Source organism: Uloborus diversus, chromosome 5 (assembly GCF_026930045.1).
Source record: "Uloborus diversus isolate 005 chromosome 5, Udiv.v.3.1, whole genome shotgun sequence".
Classification (NCBI taxonomy): Eukaryota; Metazoa; Arthropoda; class Arachnida; order Araneae; family Uloboridae; genus Uloborus; species Uloborus diversus.
The window spans coordinates 44,989,876-45,013,468 of NC_072735.1; the positions used below are offsets into that span (position 1 = coordinate 44,989,876).

The following is a 23,593-nucleotide window of genomic DNA, read 5'->3' on the forward strand; positions in this document are numbered from 1 at the left end:
GAGGGCTTTAATTCCGGATGGATACTCCGTCACACTTAAGGGGTGCGCCATCGCTTTTTTTAGGGGGGGGGGACCCTGAATTTACATTCTAAAATCAACTATTGCAGTGAAGTTCACGAAAAAATTTCCCTGATTTAAACTTTCCCGAAGTACAAAATGCCACAAAATGATATGGTAATGTCAGAATGATAATTCTAAAAGATCTAAGCGAGCTCAGTAACCAAATTGTGCGTCGGGTTTTGGAATGGGGGGCATCTAAAAATTGCTGTTTTGGGTATTTTTCCAGAACTTTTAGAGTAAATTTAAAAGTGAGAATATTATGTTTTACTAAATTTAAAAGCATGACATTAAAGGTGTTTGACCCCCAAGAGGGATGACATAACCCACCAATGCTACAGAGCCCCCTGTCCCCGTAAAACGAAGCAGTACCCCCCGAATCCCCCTCCATACACTTCATATGGAAACATTATTTTATGCTAAGTTACAGTTAGAAATCGAGTATGTCCATCTTCCAAGATCGAAGGTGCACCTCCTCTCAAAGCTACAGCCCCCCCCCCCCCCCTCCCCTCCGCAAAATAAAATAAATCCTCACCCCCCCCCCCCCTTTTTATTTCAAGTAGAAGTATTATTTCATGCAAATCAAAAATGCATTAAATCAGGACTGTCCACCCCATAAGAACAGTAGCTCACCTCCCAAAACGAAATTATATACTAAAATATTATCCTCCCCCCCCCCCACCGCCTCTAATAGTGCACATTTGATTAAATGGCCAGAAAAATTAGGCTGAACTGTTTTTTGCTTTCAGATGATTTCTCCTAAGCTTGTAACAAAAAGTCTTCGTTATCAAGATGTTTTTTGGAATCTAGATCCTGAGCAAAATCGTTATTGTTGCAGCTATGTCTAACACAGTTTGTGCATACAATTGAGCACTTCAGTCCACTTTCAGACTTTTCAAACATTCATTTTTCAATAAACCCCTCAGAACAAGCAAAAGATATGAGGCGAAGAAAGCCTTCTAGAGCGGAAGGCTTGGCTGTTGTAATAGGACGCAGATTATATTTCTGTGGTGCTTTCTTTGCACCCATCAAAAATGACACTAGCTTTCCCATACTTACAAATTACCTATACACTGCATTGCTGGCATATTTCCTTGAAGTTTACAGATCATTACCAAAAATATGATCAAACAGGTATCTTCCATCTATTACATATGAGGCAGTGAGAAGCAAAGGGATGCAAGTGGCAAAATTAAAAATTTGTAGATAACCAGTACAAATGGTTGGTGAACCTCTCCTCTATCTTGAGGTCTTGAGGCAAGAGATGGTACTAGTAGACCTGGTAAGTGCTTCTATACAGCACGATTTAGAAAAGAAAATCAATGAAAGCCTACCTAGGATCTTATCTTTAAACGCGTTTTATTCAAAACTTGAAAATGTCCACTTACATCCCTTTGCTTCTCACTGCCTCATATATGACACCAGCTGCTCGTTCTGTGATGGTGGATGAAACTTTTGCTTCAGATAATAACACTTTAACGATACAAGATTTCTTTCCTTCTGAAACCAGATTCATCGAATACTGATGGAGGATCAGCGCATAACTCGTACCAGAAGTTTTTAACAATTTGTTATTCCATCTTTACTGTTCATACCATTCGGTGTAAAAGATGGTTTGGGCTTACACATCTTTACAGATAGTAACTACTCTCGTAACAGAAGCTAAAGACATAACTGTTTACCTCCTTTACAAAGAAATGCCACAAAATTGTTTGCCTTCAATATCCTTTGATGTTACTACCCGAACGTTAAAGGTCTCATCGCAACTCACCTTATCATCAACGAGCAATACCACTACCAACTTAAGAGGGAAGAAACTTCTTTGGGCTTAAGAAACGGATAGTGATTTCCAAACTGGGAGACAAAAAGGTGTAAATATTTAGCTTTCTATTTTAATGTATTGCTCATTGCTCTCCTCAAGATTTGTTCTATCGTTGAATCACTTCAGGTTCTAGACCACCTGAATTTGTCACTGCGTTAGATCGTTGGATATAGCTGATGTTTGATGTGATCAAATTTTTTTTATCGCATAATGTACTCAAAAGTTTGAGATAGTGTTGCAAGTATATGTCCGCATATTTAGCATAATTCACATAACCAGCTGCGTAAAAGAGAGGTAGCTCGGTGTTAGCAAATGAGAGCCCCCACTGACTTAGAGGGCGCAGTATTGCAGCATTGCCCGTCTCACTATTGGCAATTTTGGTTTGTCCCCCCTTACGGTGATGGCAAAAGATTGTAGAATAGTTGAAGTTTGTTAATCAAGAAGTAGGGAAACTTTGGTCAATTTGGACTTTTTTTATGCTGCACAGGAATTTTGTTTTACAGCGCTCTCAACAGTTTAATAACTACAGTCACAAATAATTTGGTTACTGAGCTCGCTTAGATCTTTTAGAATTATCATTCTGACATTACCATATCATTGTGTGGCATTTTGTACTTCGGGAAAGTTTAAATCAGGGAAATTTTTTCGTGAACTTCACTGCAATAGTTGATTTTAGAATGTAAATTCAGGGTCCCCCCCCTAAAAAAAGCGATGGCGCACCCCTTAAGTGTGACAGAGTATCCATCCAGAATAAAAACCCTCAAAAAAGAAAGAAATACTCCTTGAAAAAAACTGCCTTAAAAATTCCAATGACGCAAAGCTGTGCCATGAACCCCCCCCCCCCATTCCCCCCCCTGCCTGTGCACCCCTGTTAATTAGAATTTTTTCTGTGAGAGTTTATTATTTTACTATTATAGAGCGGTTTCTGCGAGGTTTGAGAATTTTTTTTAAGTAATAGAAATTATTTTTATTTAAATAGAGGATTATTTCACCCCCCCCCCTTCCCCCCAAAACCCGACGCGCAAAGTGCTGGGACTTTTTACCCCTTCTTGCTGGAAGGGTAAGTAGTAATTTTCAACAGAATTCACCTTTTTTTTTGGATGTTTGGGTTTGGCCATTTTTTGGCCTAATTTTACTGTACTATTAGCTTTCTTACATAAGTAGTTTGAATCATATGCATAACACATTATAATTGGATAATTGCGTCGTTCATTCCGTTCAGTGAAAATATAAAATATTTTTTCTTACAAGACTTTTGTTGATCGCAAAAGGAGTTTTTTTTAAATAATTACAAACTATTTTATATTTTTTGCATATTAATTAAGTGCCGAGAAAGTTCTAAGCCGAGAAAAATTAAAACTTTATTTCAAAGTGCAAAAAGAATAGCTGCATGAATGGGAAGAAACATAATTTATATACTACTGCAGAAATGTATCCGCTTTGCTCACTGTAATATACATAAGGAAAAACCATTAAGGGTGAAATTTATCATCTTATGAAATTGCCAGAAGCAGAGTTAATTTATACCTATAACATTTTAATTTTTGTTAATGGAAAACTGAAAGAGTTTAGAAATTAAACCGAATACGTGTACAATAAACAGTTTGCATAATTGAACTCTTTATTTTTGAAAATATTTAAATGGAAAGATTTCTCTTTTGGGGGAAAAAAAACAAGAAAAACTGTCAAGCTACACACTACGATTTGCGTAGTATAATTTATTTATATAGGCTCTTACGCCATAAAAATCAAAAGAATCAACCAACCAACCACGGAAAAACTATTTCTTTCGTTTTATCTTTACGTTTTCTTGAATCTATTTTGAAAAAATGTATATTGATTTATACTGTTAATTTATTTTCTGCTTAACGTAGAACTTATAATACTTTATAAATAAAAGTTCATATTATTGCTTTGTATTTTCTATGCGATAATAACTATTAAAACTTTTCCTTTTGGCTGCTTTCTGCTACAAACTGATCAAATCTATTTTATAAACTTTGCTCATTTTTTTAGGTGTTCTGTTATACGAAAAAAAATATTAGTTAGAAGCAATATACTTTTGTTTAGCATTAATGAACAACATAAATTACTATATGAATCTGGTTCTAACTTTCTTAGTTATTGAAAAAAAAAAAACTTGTCGTAAGAAAAACTATTTAAAGTACAATGGTCGGAAAATACAAAATGTTGGTAAAATGATTTTCATGTACCCAACTATATAAAGATTAAGATTGCTTAAAGATTGAATTTTCTATTTATTAGATAACAAAATGTTGGAGTTTAAGCAATACATGAACAAGAATGTAGTTTATAGAAGGCCCCGACTTCAAATGGTTATTAAAAATTAAGAGATCGTATATAATTAGTTAGGTATTAAAATAATTCAGCGTATAGTAATTAAAAGTAGAGTTTATTTCATAATTGGGTGTTTAGTTTAGTGGATTTTCGTGCAGGAATTGTAAAATAAATTTGATTTATACGTTGGGTAGGAAATCGTATGTAAGTATGACCAATTATTTTTTGCTTTTTAGTGGTGTAAAATATAAAATAAGTACTTAGGGTAGAGTACGTAGTACACTCCTAACGTACATATCGAGTGAGAAAGCGCCTGTCACAGGAGTCTGAAAACAGCTAAGATGAGCAAAATAGAGATGAAAACAGAGCACAACGTCTCGGAGACTTCCGAAGACTGAAGGAAGTCTTTTTCAAATACCCAGTTATTTACAAAGAAAATTGTTTTCATCATCAGTTTAATTTTATAAAAGTATGCCTTCCGAAAAAAAATCACGAGTCACTAAAAAACAACATAAATCGCTTTAACTTTGCCCATATAATTTGAAGAGTTTTCTTGATTTTTCAAGGATCCAATCTTCAGATACTGACCTGGGGATGATGACCCCGGAATCACCTGTTAAGTATATACCTTCTAAAACGAGAAAAAAAAATGAATTTTGTAAATTGGTCTATGCATGTTTAAGTTTACGGGGCACATACATAAAAAGATTTCGACGAATTGAGAACGTCTTTTTTGAAGTCGGCAAAAAAATAAAAAATAAAATAAAAGTCTTCATGCGCATAGCATTTTATAAGATACTAAAAACTGATCTTTGTTCCTCTCCAGGATTTGTTTGCGCGCTAATTTAATTAGAATCATTTAAATGTCAATGGTTTTCCTAACTATTTTACAGCATATTTCACAATAAAACGTGTCACGTAACTCGTGAAAAAAGTCGCATTTCTCTTTCCTTGGCCACGTTATAGATTAACACCACACTAGAAACAGGGTATCTACTGTGATATTGTATATGTAAATATCAAAATACTACTAAAGCAATAATACTAAATGAATTTCCTGTTTGCTTCAGAAGAGTCTTTAATTCAAAATTTGCGATATGACTACTGATGATTTTACAAGGGAAACATTTAGGGGGTACTCCCCCCCAAATCCTAAGCCCCCTAAAAAGGAAAATACTTCCCCCATCCTTAAGGGGCTTCCCTGATTAATATTAATGTTTCATGATACTTTATTTAACACTGAGTAAAGAAAGTACCTTTGTTTTATGGCACTTTCTTTAACAATGGATTCTAAATTCAATCGTTGATTATTGGAATTAAATGAAGTTTTTTGTTTTTTGCCCATAACTTTCTTCTAAACGACAAATATGGTGAAGCAAAGGTTAGTGACCTAAGTTAGATCACTCCTATCCATTCAAAAAAAAAAAAAAAACATATAAAAATTGTTTCACTAAGTTAGACGCTATGAATTTACAAACAACAAAACGCGAGCATGAAACTTTTTAGAGCTCCCACGATTTCTCCAGGATCCCTCATTCCCGGACTTGAAGGCCATTGAATGACCGGGAGAAGTATACCGTTTCAAACAGAAAAAGAATTTTCCTAATCGGTCCAGGCAAAACTGAAATATTAAAAAAAAAAAAAAAAAAACTTTAATGACTAAATAAAGTTATTTATTAGCAAAATAATTTTCATGTTAAATTAATTAATTCAACTATTTTCGAAGCAAAATACATTTAATTTACTGATTTGCTACATGATTAATAAATACATTAGTATGACTATAATGAAAATTAACAGATGGCTCCGTGAAAATCAAACATCCCGATGCATGAGAATTAAATACTGTTCAAGGCAAGATTCCTCCGTCGAAAAAATGCACCGTTCACGCCAAGACCACGTGACCTGTGAGTGACGTATCGCGCAGCTGACGAAAGCTGGTCTACGGAGCCACAACGTATGAAATTTAATTTTTTTTTTCAGATTTCTTCGGGACCCCTCATCAGATTCAGAAAAAAATAACGTGGGACCATCTAAAAAGCATACCCTTCCAAAAAAAAAAGAATTTTTCAAATCGTTCAAGTATTTTTGGAGCAATATGAAAACATACATAAAAAGTCGCAAGACGAAATCATAGCCTCCTTTTTTGAAATCGGTTAATAAACCACTTTATGGCTGCAAAGTGTCTGTCACACTAAAAGAATAAATGACCTGATTGGAAAGAAGCTATCCAAAGCAGTAGCACCCGAGGAGTTAAAGGTGCAGCACAGAGAAAAAACCCACAGTTTAAAGCAAAAATCAGGCGATTTCCGTCGTTGGACATATTTCTGCATTAATGCCAAAATTTATCGTAATGCTTTCTTAATTTGAAAACGCCGTTGTTGACACGTTATGTACTTCAATGTACGTTTACCTCTAACGAAGAACGTGCCACTGATAATTCAATTGAAGAAAAACAAATATCGTTTGACTGCTTTCTGAAATTGACGGTTTAACTATATTATTCATGACCATGTACTGTTCATTTTCCTAAGTAGAGACTTAGCGCCAATTTGCGCATGCGTCAGGTCTGCTGCGATTTTATCAAAATAGAGAGGGAAACCCGGAAGTAAAAGGTTCAAAATAACGTAATCAAAAATAGCAAGTGAGAGCGGTAAGTGCCCATCCTCAACCTATCGCCCCTTTTTGAGATGGAATCTGTCCTGAGTGGTAGTCTTTGCTTTCGAGAACGACAGTATGTAGTTATTATTTGGAAAAATTGAATTTTTATATATTTATACAAACACGTATTGTTTACAAGATGTGGGCGTATGAAATAGATGGTATACTTTCGTATGGCAAAGTAGTGCAATGAACATCATCGCCCAACACATTTCAGCAGGAGTGTCATTTATGTTTTCTGCACTCATGTTTTGGGCTAACAAAATGTTTTATAATTTTTTTTCTTTTTTTTTTTTTTTTTGTCATACTTACTCTTAACTCATAAAACAATAATTGATCTCATACAGATCATAAGCAACCTGAAAGTTAACATTTTAAAAATTAGAATAAACTGTTTTTACCTGCGTCATTTGCGGGACCAGAGTACTTTTGCAAACTTGTGCCTGAATAGACTAAAGCAACATCAAATACTGACAAATGTAGAGGCAATTGGTGGAAAAATTTACCCTGAATTTTGAGAGACTAAAATCAGTCCACTTTAAGCACAAATGAGATTTGGGCTACATGCTCTGACTAAACTCATGTATTGAAAAGCGCACATGAGTACTACTAAATTTATGTGTTTAAACGAAAAGAAATGCGTATTTTGCTAAGAGGAAATAACTTAGGAGAAATTAGAAAGTATTTTGCTTGAATACTTAAATAATGATTTGCCTACCAAAGTGCGTACATTTATATTTTTTTCAAAGCATATTACTGTGTTAATTACTAACTGATGCATATGTTGGATTTCGGTAGTAAATGCTTCAACATATAACTGTTAAGAAAAATACATTTTTTGAACGCATTACTATTTCAGTATTTTGATTAACAAAACAAATACAGAAACCTAGTTTAAAATAGAAACAAAAGATAATATGAACGAATCAACTTAAGATAGATAAGACAATAGATAAAATATACAAAACATTTGTTAATTTAGCTGAAAAGTGGAAAATGCAAGCACGATTTGGTTTTAAAAAATATATAGCCCTATTTTTTCCCTTTTCAGATGGTCGGCCACTTCCCCACAATCATCGACAGAAAACTTTTCCTAACGGTTCACTAATCATTGAAGATTTGCAGAGAACAAATGATGGTGGAATTTACCAATGTGTAGCGGAAAACAACAGGAGTAGAACAGCAAGGCGGGATGTCTCTCTTAATATAATGGGTTAGTAGTTTGATATGCATTTAACTATCAATCTACAGTTTATAATGGAAATGTACTTCTTCATTTAGCTTCAGAAAGCATGTTTTAAACATTAATTCATATTTTTGACTTAACAATAAGAAAATAAATTAAAAAAAAAAGACTTATCAGCTGTAGTTCATAAGTCAACTGAAAAAACTAGGTGAACAAATTTTAAAGCAATTGTTAGTGAATAATAATGATATCATGATTTTCTTTTACATTGCGAAATAGCAAACCAACCATCTCGATTGATGTATTTATGCCCCGCTCACTGGAAACATAGAACCGCATAATTGCATTAAAATTTAGATGTGCCCATTTTTTCGCTGAAAATGCCTTCGTTTTGTTCTTTTTCCAACAAATATTACGTATTTCATTTTTTTAAAAAAATATAATATTTAATGCTCTAATATGTCGTTGTTGTGCAAAAAAAAAAAAAAAAAAAAAAAAACTTATGTTTCCTTTATTAAAATAAGTAGATATAGATAAGTACTTTAAGTTTGTTCAAAAATCACTCCTTTCCGTCATAAATAATTTATGTTTGCACCTAGTTTGTAACGTAATGAAAAATTGATTATTATTAAATTTATACTTTTATAGCAGCGCGATCGTTAATTTTTCAATAATAAGGAGTATAATTATTTTCAAACATGACTTGCATTACATGGACAAGCTAAGACCGAAACATGATTTGCATTACATGAGCATGCTAAAACCAAAGCTATAGGTACTCTTTTTTTTTTTTCTATTCAAAACAGTAAATGTTATTGCCAATTTTTAAGCGTAAGAAGAAACAAAATTCCATTAAACAACACTCGTTGTTCATTTTCAATGCTTCAAAATATATCTTAATTGCGTACTTTATTTATTTATTTTTATTTATTTTTTTATTTTTTTAGTTTTGTTGTTTTTTGGAAATTCATTTAAAAAGTAAATATGTTAGTAGCAAAAAATACTAACACAGTTAATCAAAAAAAAAAAATAATAATAATAATAATAATAATAAAGATGTAATTTTAATTTTTTTTTCTATTATAATGTTTGATCGATACTTACTTTTTCATATCAAATTGATATTTTTCTAGCACCTCCAGTAGTTGAACCGTTCTTTTTTGCAACTGGTTTGTCTGAAGGGAAACGAGCAACTGTCACATGTGTCGTTGCATCAGGTGACCTCCCGATTCGAATTTCTTGGTTAAAGGATGGAAGCCCAATACCTGACATCCTTCGTGGATCTATTAGCACCGTAAATGAATTTACTTCAACTCTATCTTTCACCAGTGTATCTCAAATCCACAACGGTAACTACACTTGTATTGCATCTAATCCTGTCGCATCAAGAAACTACACTACAACGATGCTTGTTAAAGGTAACTGTTAGGTTTTACATGCATGAAAAACATTCATTTTAACCCGATTGGGCAAATTATTAAGTTAAATTCATTTTTTGTTTATTTACGAAAATGATTTCTCTGTTATTACTAGTCTATCGTTTAGGCATTATAAAGGCAAATGTGGTTCTATGAAATAAATAATTGTTGAGGAAATTTTGTCTGCCTGAAAAATAAATACTTGTCCACAGAGAAAACAAACTTTACCAAAGGAAATCAAATTATTTACAACGTCTCAACAGCTGAAATATTTTCCAAGTGATGAGTTTTATGGGAAATGAAAAAAAATTGTGTTTATGAAGTAAATTACTTTTATTTCAGCTGGTTATTTTTTATTTTGAAGAAACTTCTTTCTATTGGTATTCTTTATTAAACATTTTCTAAATTCCAATTTATTTTTTTTTCTAACGTACAAAAGGAGAATAAATTAAATAACTAAAATACTGTACACAGGTTCATAATTGTAAAGATGTTAACTTAAATACTTAAACTAATATTTAAAAAGTGCAATAACGGTTCTTACACAATCTTTAACAAAAGGTTGTCCATTTTCACGAGGAAACAATAGTATAGGAGTTTCTTTCTTTCATCGTTTTTCTCTATTTACAGGGCAAGCAATAATTTTAATGTTGGTTTCTTAATATACTATTCGATGGTATGCATCTAAACTGTCAAACATTTTCAGAAAAGGAGATATAAATTAGTGTTACATCAGAAAGACCCTAAATGTAATATTTTGAATCTAAATAAGTGAAGTATTATTAAAAAAAACGAGCGATGACGGTTTTCATACAGTATTTACCGAAGGGTTGTCTATTGCAACGAGGACATTTTGAAATTTTAAGTTTATTTCTTTCGTCTTTATTCTCGATTTAGACAGACAGCAAAAATCTTAATGTTAGTGTTGTATGAACATGGAAATGTTATTTTTTAACTGTTAAAAACATTTCTTTGTACTACCATGAAAAAATGTTCTTTTCTCCTTAGATTCATAAAATGCGCCCAAAAAGATTTGTTCAAAACAAATCCGTATTTTATGTCAGTATTTTTGTACACTTCAAACTTCCCACGTACCATAAATGTAAGGTATTTTAACGGCCCGAATCTGAACGATAAAGGTAAAGTAAAGAAATATTCTAATAAACAACGAATAAAAAGATATGACGAAACGCACAAATTTACAAATTTTAGCATTTTCTCAAAATACATTGGTTAAATCAATTGCTTTAACTTTACTATCTCTTTATTTTTGCAACTTTTAACTTTTCGAGGCATATATATATATATATATATATATATATATATATATATATATATATATATCTTAAGTTCTGAAAGAAGCAAACATTCACAAATATATGTTTGTTTTCCCGTTGTATAAACTTCTCTATTACTGGTGACATCAATACACGGTGTTAGATTTAAAAAATATCAATTCTTAACTGGCTAATTTCTCAAGTTCTTTTAATTACGAACATTTCTTATTTGGCATGTACACAAGAACCTGTGAGTATCTTTTAGGTATATTTTTCCAAGTATCCGTGATTTTCCGTTGTTCCGTGCTTTCATGCTTCCCAGTTCCGCCTTTAGATTGGTTTTTCTTTTTTCTTTTCTTTCTTTTTTTTCGTTGTTGTTTGTTTCTTTAACTTGTTACTGTTTCTAGAAAATCCACTTTTTGCTCGCATTAGGGGAAACTAGATTTGAAGGAAACCTTTCAGTGAAGAAACGGAGATTTTGTTTCTTTTAGGTATTTCTTCGTAAGAGTACTCGTCTCCACCTGCAACAGAAGTAAACTTGTGTTACATTATTTCATAGTTCATTTATTGTGTCGTACCAGGTCATGCCGATACACAGGAATAACAAATTACTCAAAGAAAACAAAAAATAAATTTAAAACATTTTTTGTGCCAAAAATAAACTTACCACATGATTACATATTTCCTTCTCGTTAGAATCATCCGAAGGAAACAAAATTAATTTTGATTTTAAACATTTTGACTGCTTTCTCAGGAACTGATTTTAATGAAACTTAAAAATGTATATTTTACAAAACCTTTGTATGATTTCTATATTTTAGAACTGCAGAACATGCGATTATTTTTAATATCATACACGTCTACAAATATCTACTGTATGAAGGTTTTACATATAGGGGAGACCGGGGCAAGATGACTATGTTAACAATTTTTGATGTTTATTAATATATTGTTAAGGATAGTAAAATTAATTTCACATGAGCTGTTAGAGTAGTCCTTTGTGATATTAAATATATTACCATTTAATTTTTCAAATAAAAATAACGAAGGATATTTTTATTTTTTCATGACCTTAGCAAATCGTCATCTTGCCCCAGTACTGGAGCAAGATGATTTTGACCTTGGGGCAAGATGACAACGTTGAAAAAGGTTGAACATATTTTATGTTTTAAATATGTTACCTAGTTTTAAAAATGATAACTGTTTTTAACTGTTGATAACAAAGTATCAAATTAAGCGTAACCCATGGAACGCAATGTTGATGCATTAAGTTGTGCAGCGAACAATAGACACAAGTAAAAATGCCATTTTCATAACTGGAACATGCCTCATGCCACCACTCTTGAATTTTACAGTACTGGGTCCGTTCTTCTGTTGGAGGGTCCCAATATTCCTTTTTACAAGCAGGGCATTTTATAACACATTTTTCGAAGTTAATGCAACTGAATTGCTTGGCATGAATTGGACCTAAAGAAATTTAGTTTGATTTTTTTTAACTCCCTTTTTAGTTTTACGTGCTAACTTTCCCTGTTTTTTTTTTTAAATAATCCTTTTTGTCCTTCCGCTTTGCTCCTTGTTCTGACATTTCTTTGATGGGTGCGCTTGTAAGAATGTTTGAGCTCAGTTTTCTGCTTTTTTTTTACCTCACATTGTGTTGCTTTGCGCAATGCATTGGAATCAGAAACACTAACAGGCTTCTTTGGTGCATCGGAATCAGCATTTGCCATAACTTCTGCTTCGTCTGCAGGGTTTTTATTTTGGTTTTCCACTCCCAAGGTCGGAGGATTGATCCGTCATTCTTTAAACCCTTTATCGGTATTTCCAAATGTAGCTGCTTTGAAGTAAGTGGTGCTCAAAAGCCCACCAATATTTTTGTCTGTGATAGTTTGTACTAGATGAATGATCATAAAGTTGTCACATGCTTGACTACAGAAGGTTTTTAACGGGCAGAAAAATGACGCATCAGGAGCCAGAGACGCTGCGATGTGGGAGGGGAGGGGGAATGATAATGTTTTTTTCACTGTAATATAAAATAGCCTGCAAAGTTATGTGAGATTTATGATTGTCAATAATCAACAGAGCAGGAGATTCTTTGCTTGGTTTAATTCAGTCAACTAGTCATTTGGTCAACTAATTTATAAATAGCCTCTGGTCACCGGCTTTCGAACGACTTAATTCAATGCGTCCTTTAACCTCAGAGGAGATAAAAGCGCGAGGTCGCGTGAACAAATACACAGACAAATAAGCGTTTACAAGATTTAATAAAATAGACAACATAGCTAGTTTAATAAATTCCGAAACACTCGGCAAGATGACGAGCTCGTCATCTTGCCCCGAGTTTCGGCCCGTCATCTTGCCCCGGACTGCCTGTTTGAACGGATTCTTCTCCATTGCCATAAAAAAAGGCAATTAATTGGCATTTATTCATGGTAATAGGTAGTATTTAAAGTAAGTTACTCATAAATACTAAAGAGACACGATATCACTTATCTGTTAGCAGCAGGGCTTATTGACAAATGCATAAAAGTTAGATCGTGGCGACGGTGAACAATCAGAGCTTCAGAACTAACACAAATATCACGATTTCAGCGTCCCTATACTATTGCTGAACGAACAGCGGATATAAGAGTCAGTACTATGCAGTAAATGCTGTTAACTGGGGGGAAACGGAAAAAATAAGGCATTCGCGTCAGCTTGCCCGGCTCGTCACCTTGCCCCGGTCTCCCCTATCTGAAAATAATCACACATCTCAAAAGGAAAATGACAACAGCAAGAAAGCACTGCGTCATGAAAATTGCAGGAGCGATAGTGGCCAAATGTATATGCAAATAAATATAAAACATAAAAAAAATGGTGAACAATTGACCAATTTACTCATTATATAATGTGCCTACCTCGAACAGGCCTCAATACGGCACGTGTGGTATCACATTAAATATGATACGAGGACCACTGGTACAAACCATCAACCTTCACTCAGTGAATGAGGCTTGGCTAAGGTTATCTAATGCAATCATTAGTAAGCTCATGGAGAGCATGCCTCGTTGGACAGTGTAACTGCCCAAGAAAGTTCCATTAGATACTGAATTTACTGGTTAGTTTTTACAATATTTGCCTATTTCTGAATCATTTGTAGCTTTATCTCACCACCATCGCTGTTGCAGTTTGAATGACGCTACGCACATTATTTCTTGGTGTTGACATTTCATTTTTGATGAGTGTAGTTTTGTAGAATGCCATTTTTTAATAATAATAAAAAAACTAAGTGATTTTATGAAAAAAGCAGAATTCAAAACTATCAAGCAGCATAGTAACTTCACATACAGGTTGAGTGAAGATCGTACATTTACTATCATTAACTACTTTAAAAAAGTATCTGATACGAAAGTTCTATTATTATTATTATTATTATTATTATTATTATTATTATTATTATTATTATCATCATCATTATCATTATCATCATCATCTTTATTATTATTATTATTACTATTATTATTATTATTTTTTACAACAACGAATTTGTTTCTGGGTTCGAGTAATTGTAAATTTTAGTTTTTTAATTCTAATTGTAATAGTAATTAGTAAATTTATTGTGATTAAGTGTTCTGTTAGGTTTCTCGTTTTTCTTAATAAGCTTTGTTAAATATCAATTTTTTCTCCCAAACATACCTTACATTTAATTAAAAAATTTTGAGAAGTTAAATGCTGCAGATAAACAAGTTTTTTTTCTGTTAAAGGGTTGATAACTACTAAAAAACTTGGTATGTGTGTGATTTCGTCGACGCTGCAACTTTTGATGTGGATTTTTTCCAATAAAATAAGCATTTAATTTAAATGAAGAATTCTTCTGTTTTAGTTTTCAAAAAAAAAAAAAAAACAAATAATGAAACGGCTATGATATAACAGCACAGCTGAAATTTCATTCAAATGCATTTTTTTAAAAAAATATTAAGTACCACAGACTACTGTAAACACTTAAACACTTGAGTGGACATTTTCTCACAATTCGAAGGATTGGAAAGCTAGTGGCATAAGTCAAAAATTGTATAAAATTATCTTATTTGGGTTCTTTGTTAGTTATTACATAAAGCGTATAGCTTGCGCAAAATATACCAAAATATATCCCTCTAAAAGCAAGCTAAATCTCTCCACTAATCGAAACCATTGTTGATAAAAAAAGGTGATAAAAAGGTGGTATACGTCAGTTTGTTGGCCTAATCATGTAGCCTAAATTGTGTGCTATAAGAAGCATCACTCCCTCTTGAAAGTTTTAGTATGTAGCTGATTTTTTTTCTAGTAAATCCACCGTAAATGTAAAATGACAGAAAGTAAGGCATTACCGATACTCGATCGTTTTACATTACCGTCAATATTTCATAAGAAATAAAGTAAGAAAAAAAATGTGTCTGCGTTTAAATACAGATATTTTTCTTGAATTCAAAGTTTAACTAAGCCTTACATTTTTGTTTAAAAAAAGGCCTCGAAGCTATGTTAAGATGCCTTACAAAACTATTTTTCTAAAAAAATGAAAATTTTCGATCCAGTACAAAAAATTTCATTACGTAAATTAGGTATATAAATGTGTTTTATGTTTTCTTTGAATATATGAGTGTCCTACGTTCGTGCATGCATGTTATATAATCTCTGTTACTTAATGTACAAATTTCCCTTATTTTGAAATATTTGAAGAAAATGGAAACTTACTAGTGTTTAATCAATTAAATAAGACATTGGAGTAGTGTGCTAAAAATATCAGATATAGATGAATCATATGCAATTTTCTAAAACGCGTGCTTGTGTGTGTTTTTTTTTTTTTTTTAATGGTTGCAAATTACAAAAAAAAAAGTTTAGACGAAAATGGGTTAGTATCGGCCACCATAAATATCTTTCCGTTATATTTACAGCAAAATTAAGCCGGATAACGCTTAATCCAATCCTTTATTGTTTTACGAATCCACCTCTTAAAGCACGGTTTTCTAATGTTAAAATAGCGAGGTTTTGTTTAATACAATTTTTAGTAGTTCTTATATACTTATCATTTTTTCTTAAAAGCGATAGTTCTGGGCATTAAAAAAACATGTTGGAAAATGTAATATTTTTGTGTCTCTAAAAAAAAAACTAATTTTTTAATTTGCTTGATTTTTTTTTAAATTTTTGGTATAGATCTGGTTATGAAACTAGCGTGTGATAAAAATATGTAAAAATAACAAACATTTAGAAAACATTAAATTCAAAATATGGCTAATCATTTTGCATAAAAATACATTACATCAATGATACTATTATTAATACTTTAAAATGCCAAGCGGATAATATTCAACATTTCTATCAACATTGGCTGTACTTTACACAGCAATACTTCCCAAATCCTATTTTAAGTTCAATTTTCATCTCATGATTCTTCACTAATGATGCAACTAATCTTTTAGCCTCCTTTCTTAAAACTATGCAACAAATTTCCAGATCTGATTTAGTTTTTGCGTTTTCAATGTCCAAAAATCATTTAACTTAATTAATCAACGATTTTTTAGGTTTCTACCCCGTTTTCTTATTAGGAGCTATCCTTTTCCAATGTTTTCGCTGCCTTCTTCATAATTTTCACTTTTGATCTGAAGCAGTTCAACCATATTCTGAGAATCAAAATGGCCAGTAGTATTGTTTTTTATAACAGTTATTTTTACGGCAATATCAATATTTAGGTAAATTTTAGGGTCTGAAGTTTAATAATTATAACAATGGACGAAAAGTAATTTTACTCATTTATAGGAAAGCAACGACAATAATGTGATATTAATTTACTCCGTTTTCATACACGATTCTTTTCTTTTCTTTATTTTTTATTTTTTATTAAGAGTATGGTTCTATATGTAACTAAAAATGGTACGATAATACTAGAGTAATATAATATGTATGTTTCTGAATTTGCGCAACTGGATATGATCGATCCCCATCCCCCTTAAGAGATGTCGCATCATTGCAAATCTTGATGAACTACATTTGAAGAAAAAAAAAATAAAAATAGAACCAGCTTCAAAACAGCAATTTAACTATATTATTTTCATCAGACATTTTCAGGTCGGCTTGAAAGCATTAAGCATTAAAAAAAAAGTAACCTTATTTTGCTTAAATGTTTAAACAATCCATTAAAAATTAAGAACTAAACATTTTAAAGATTTTTACCGTTTCACACGTAATAATGTTATCAATGTAATATATATAAGCACTTTTGAATGACCAGGGCCCATTAAAATTATATTTCGAATTAAATCATGGTAACGAAAACTTAATCCATTTCTTTTTCGCAAAATTCAAAAATAATGTTTAAATTTAGTACTGAACGTGTTCAAAGAACATTTTTCGCAACATCCAACATTTTTTTTTTCATTATTTTGGTTAAAATATGTTTCAAAAATAGTACGATATTATAATCACGAAATGTCACCTTGTTTGTTCACATAAATACTCCATAGTAAAAAAAGAAAAAAAAAAGGCATCTAAAATGTAAAACAACTGGTACTAGAAACTGATGCCTATCCCTCCCTGGCATATACTTGTATGCTATTTTAAATAGATCCATTTAAATATTAAAGGCTTCCCAAATTAACATATTTCACAACAATACAAAATACTTCTGAAAAAAATCTTACGTCTTTATACTTTGCTCCGTAATTGTGTATAATCGGCAAATTAAAATAAAAATACTGCTAGAGCAAAGAGAGTGAATAAGTTGCATGTTTGCTTTAGAAAAGTCTTCATTCAAAGTCCTCAATATAATCACTATTAATAGTGCTGTTTAAAAGCAACCAAATATTTCAACAACGGGTTTCCCATTTAATCATTAATACCAAAATTACATGAAATTTACTGTTTTTTTTTTTACCCATAATATTTTTGTAAAGAAAAAATATGATCAAAGCAAAGATATGGGACATAAGTTTGACCATCACCCATCCCCCCCCCCAACCCAAAAATGTATAGCCAAGTAATTTTTAAAATGCGTTTATTAAGTCAGACGTTATTTAGCTGACAAACAAAATAAAACATACTTAAGGTATGAACTATTGAATGTTGATTAAGATTTATGATAAATGTTTTTTTTAATTTTAATTTTTATGATTTGATGAATAAAGATATTCAGAACAACATGGAAAACAAAATCTAAATAAACTGCATGAAGGCAACTTCTATTACGATAAAGTAATAGGTACATTATTGAGAAACAAATGTTTGACACGTATTAAGAAGCGTTTGATTACGTTATTAATGAGACTTAATGATGCTTTATTAAGCTTTTTTTGTATTGTGTATAAGTGTTGCTTTATCAAAACATTTAAACCCTGAAATTTATAGAATTTGCTCAGGATGACAAAATATGAAACTATTTTCGGTTTTCCCTTTGATCAAAATGTAAGATCAGACCTTTAATTCACACGCATTGAAGCAAGTGGTAGGAGTTTTTTTTGTAATTGTTCATTTTAAAAGTAAATTTATTGCAGTACGTTTTGAATATATTTTGCCATATTTATTGTTATAATAAATAGAATTATACTTAGCCTCAGTAATGGCTACCTATTTACCTTTACGCTTTATATCGGGTTCAATCATTTAGACGTACATAAACCAACCCCCCCCCCCCAAAAAAAAAAAGAAAGAAAAAAACTTTATGAAAAATGTAAAACTTTTTGAAACATATACATTTAGAAAATATAGACTTTATATAGTGCATCTGCTTTCGCTGTTTTATATATTTTTATATTTATTTTTTTCAAAGTACCACCAAAATGGAAATCCGAACCTTCCGATAAATCTGTAGTTATGGGACAAGCTGTTATGTTTGATTGCCAAGCGATTGGTTATCCAGACCCGGTGATTCGCTGGAAAAAGACACCAGGTAAGACGTTCACTTAGTGTTTTTCCTTTTTCTTTTTTTTTAAATAAATTGCCAGTCTAAAATGCCTACTACCATCTGACATACAAGACTGAGCATTAACTCTTTCTTTTTCTTCATTGCTATAATTATTTAATAATTAGATACTATTTAATGCTCTTCTGGGTTACAAGAGTTCTTAATTCTGAATTGGAAAACGTATTTAACAACGTTAGTCCACTCATTTCTAACTAAGATTTAAAAATATAATTGTGGAATATACATGAGAGTTTATTTTGATAAAAACTTTTTTCTTCTCTCAAATATACGATTTATGTAGGTTAAAAGTCACACTTACTCAGAAGTGCGGCTTTTAACCGGAAAAGTATAGTTATATATTTTTAAAGTGTTTTTTCTTTTTTGTGGAACAATTTTATTGAACTTTTCCAAAGTTTTAGATAATTTCGAGCGTTTATTTTGTGCAAATCCACGTAAATAAAATAAATAAATTTCTTATTTTGTCAATAGTAGTTCTACGGAGACGGGAAGTGCACCAAGGTAACATGCGTAACGTTTAAACGTTTCATTAACGTTTTAAAATTGTTGTCACACCATAAACAACGATTAACTGTGTAACTCGGGACGCCATGGCAAAGTTAGATGCATGTCACTGAGAGTCACAATGGTCACAGTCACGAAGTGAAAAAAAAAAAAAAAAAAAAAAAAAAAACATATTGTTTCATTGGAATCAACCTGCGACTCGTTTTTGACAAGCTACATGTAATTCCACTGAGAAGTCGCTGCAACAATTTATTTGTGAGCTGTCCATTTTGATGAAGTCACTGCATTGACTGACACTGATAGGCTGCTACGACCTGATGATGAACTCAAGTTATGTTTCGGACCTTCAAGCGACTTCCTCCAAGGTTCACTGTGTTATATTACAGAAGGGCCAGTGACCTTTTCGGTAAGGCATTTGACTAGTGACCAGAAGATCCCAGGTTCGATCCTAACCGGTCGAATATCCACCATCTTCATTAATGATGACAGGAGGGTCGTTAAATTAGCTCGTGGTCACACAGTCCTCCAAGTGAAAGGATACCACTGGGAGTTCTGGAACAGGGATTGCTCGGTTTCTGTTCTGGATCAAAAAGTCGAGGAATCTCTAGGATTCCATCAAACTGGTTAAACCACAGTCACTAGTAGGTACGGGGACCTTGGAGTGAGAAGTGGAAAAGTGATATTACAGATTTTCCTGAGAGAATCCCATCTAGTGAGTCACCACAGTGACAGGAATAGGGAACCCTCGGAGGTGATGTGATATCATGGAGTCGAGTTACATGTGCAATCGAAATTTTAGAGAAAAAAAAAACACTCGAAACTGCAGAAAGAAATAGTATAAAATGAAGAATAACATGAGGTTATCCCATTTATTTCAAATGAAATAAAAATAACCTACTACCTCGAATAGTAACATCAATTTTCTAACAGTAGTTGAGCAGTAGTTGTTTATCGATCTTTAAAAGCTCAAAAAATATCAAGTATACCTTGTTAGGAAACAAAGCAGTTTCTGAATATGTCTCTTAAATTCTGGAACAAAATAATGATAATATAACTATTATCAATACAAATTACCTTTGATGAATATTGTTGTTGCTGTCTTGTGATAGCTAGGCCGGCAATTTGTGGTGCGTTGCTTCACTTTTTCAACTGAAACGTTATTTGGTTAGAAGTCGGACATTCACAGTACAATGCCGTAAACATCCGTCTGTAGGGTACGCATCCATTCACAGCACAACGACGCCTTTCGACAAAGAAAGGAGAAGGACAGGAGAGAGACAGTACATTCATTCCCAACCAGGGATTCGAACCCAGGATCTCCCCATCTGCAGTCAGACTTCTCTGACCATTAGACAAGGCGTCCGGAGGTTAGTAGTTAGACATTATTTTTTAGCTGGAACAGTACAGTTTCAAGCATTTTTTCCCCATACTTAAAAGTTCATACTTAAATGAATTACACTATAAATATGCATTTTAAATAAAAGAAACATTAATTTATTTCAGAATCTAAAAAGCTAAAGAAATAGTCATTAATCCTTGATAATTAATTTTTACATATACATATATTCAGATTCATCAAAAACACATAAAACTGCAATGTGTTAAGTGAATTCGTACAGAGAACCTCACGAAACATTTTGAAGCATAAATTATCAACCTGTCTAAATTATGTTTCAAACAGAAGATAAAAGAACGCCTTTCATACCTCATCCAATTAATAGGATTAAACTCCTGATGCATATCACTTGGATGGAAGCTGTCACTTGCTGCTCCACAATAAATACCACATTCCCTGTTTCGCTGATTACATGACTAGTAATTGTCCACATTACGTACGTTTTTGACGTGGTCCCTGAAAGCTGTTAAGTAATTACATTTTGGCCAAAATTGTACATGAAAATGAGCCGATATCTTTGCACGCCGTATCGATTGCAGGTATTTTTAGTGAGTTTTCGCTTTTACGCATCATTGCCTTTTCACGCGTCATCAGTTTTGAAGTTAATAAATTCTCAATTATGATTTACGTGATGAGAAACGCTGTTTTTTACGGAAACAAATACTTTTGATTAAGACCAGTATTTTTTCTTCATAGCATTTATGTAGGATGTGTTTAAAATGATTTATCTGGATATAGCAATAATGATTTCATTTGCAGTTTTTTTCAACAAGTATTTTAATCCTCACTCTTGCATTAATCCATTTACCAAAATGTAGGACATTTGTTTCAAAACTTGTGGATTCTTGTTTAATTTCAATAACAGATTGGTTTTACAGTTCTGAAATGAAATGCCGGCATTTGGGGTCACTTAATTTACACGAGGTGAATTTTCCCACTTTTCAAGAATGTACGCACCACTTACAAAGATTGTCAAAAACGTTATGGCTAAACTTAGTAATTTGTACAAATCGTCTTTTCTAAACTAAAAACGAACGTTGTCAAATCTTAGAAATGACACAAACTAACGTTTGACAAGTTTTCAAACTAACCCCGTATATAGTGTAAAATCTCTCCGGTGTACGATCATAATAATTTCAAGTATGTGATAAAATAATCATATAAAATATTCATAGATGGTGCTTGCATCTATTGTTTGAAAGCACACAGTCAATCAAAAAAAAAAAAAAAAAAAGACAAGACAGGGTTCAATGTCATAGATCTCAAAACGCAGTCCAATGACAAGAATGCGAAAAGAAATACTTTACTTTTGTTGGTAAAATCTAACAGTGATGAAGAAGATGATAAAATAGTTTATGTTTTTGTGTCGCAATAAACCCTATGATTTTAGTTTAGCCTATAAAATGTTCTTTAATTAATTATTTGTTATTTTCTTATTTTTAAAGTGATTCAAGAGAAATAAAACATTTTAATTTGGTTAAGTGTCTATTTCACTTACCACTTGGTATCAGTTTTAATATGCGTAAACTTGTCCCGTGTTCTGGGCAAATTTACGCAACCTACTTGGACTCAAAAACTTTTTTTTACGCTTAAAAACACAAGCTGAGCAACAACTAAATATACAAATTTTGACATCATTAACTGCTTCATAAAACCACAATGTCTAAAATTTCCTAGGTAAAAATAAAAATTAGAAAATTCATTGAAAAAAATCCGCATAAGCGTGCCCAAATTTACCCTATAACATTTTTTTTTCAACAACAAAATTTGCACACCCATTTGGCACAAGACAAAAGGGTCACTAAGGTATCTTCTCTGATATGAATCACGGTAGAGCTAATACATTTATGAAAATGATCATTGAACAAATCGATTTGTTCTTGTTTTAAAGCAGACAGAAAATTACAAACCAAAAATTGTTGTTATGATTAGCTAATGCTTAAATAAATGAATTACCAGCGTTTTAATGCACAAAAATGCAAATTACTAGTGTTTTGGGGTTTCAAGGAACCTGTGTTTCAATTCAAAGAAATGTGAGCTTTTGGATAAAAAGCCATCCTAGCACTGTTAAAAAAAAGATGTGTAAGGTTACCAGTATTAAGTGGTGTAGCGTTGTACGAATGTTGAAGTGTGCAACATTATTGTTTTAAAAACTATAACTTTTGGACGAACCTTGAACTGTATTTTCAGTAGAATTCAAAGCGTATGCATAAAGACTAGATTGGCATGGAACAGCTAAACTCTTATTAACGAAAAGAAAACCGGCCTTGGTAGCCGAGTGGAAAAACGTTCTTGCTTTGCGCCCTGTCTCGTAACTGAGATTCGCGTTCTTGTTTCGGACACCACTCACGTCATCTTCCCTCTTAGAGCAATCAAAATGTCATTTTTTTTTGTACATTAAAATAATTGGTGTGTACTGGTTGCTAAAAAGCATGAACTTGATAAATCATTTTAGACAGTCAGATAAAAGCTGAATTTTTGCAAGCATACAGAAAATTCTGGCTTAACCTTGCGCAGAAATTAGTGAGACGTTACGCTATAGTTACATTATCATGGTATAACCTTCCACAGCAGTGAAAGCAGCTATGCTGTCACAGATTCTACGAAGTAAGATTACACAAACTTCTTTACAGTGATGAAAGAGGAATATCTTTCATCGGATGACTTTTCATCCAAAAGCTCACAATTCTTTTTATCGAAAAAATGACTCATTGTAACTCCGAAACATGTGTCTGCATTAATTAGCAAGTTTTGTGCATTAAAAAGTTGGTATTTCATTTATTTATCTCTCAAGCACAAAGGTATTTATTCGTTATTTAGCTAATGCTTACTTTATTAAATGCGTGTGTATTTCAAAAACCAATTTCTGAATTTTTGCCTCCAAATTTTGTGAAACTTTTACGAATCGTGCTTTTCAATTTAGAATATAGAACAAAATGGCACTAGGAACAGCAGCTCCCTGGGTCAAATGTGACCGAACAAGAAATCTATAGTTCTGGGTCTATCCGGTTTTAAAGGGACACCCTTAATGAAGTCAATTTTAAACA

The 23,593-nt window shown here is 32.2% G+C and overlaps 1 protein-coding gene across 1 annotated transcript in view; it reads left to right on the plus strand.

The window, feature by feature from the left end:
- The window catches only part of LOC129222895 (cell adhesion molecule Dscam2-like), a 142,771-nt gene that overhangs the window by 70,063 nt on the left and 49,115 nt on the right, over positions 1 to 23,593 (plus strand). Inside the window, exons 8-10 of the mRNA XM_054857458.1 lie at positions 7,890 to 8,051; positions 9,158 to 9,442; positions 18,494 to 18,613. Coding sequence (XP_054713433.1) covers positions 7,890 to 8,051; positions 9,158 to 9,442; positions 18,494 to 18,613 — 567 coding nt within the window. The remainder of the gene's footprint in view (positions 1 to 7,889; positions 8,052 to 9,157; positions 9,443 to 18,493; positions 18,614 to 23,593) is intronic.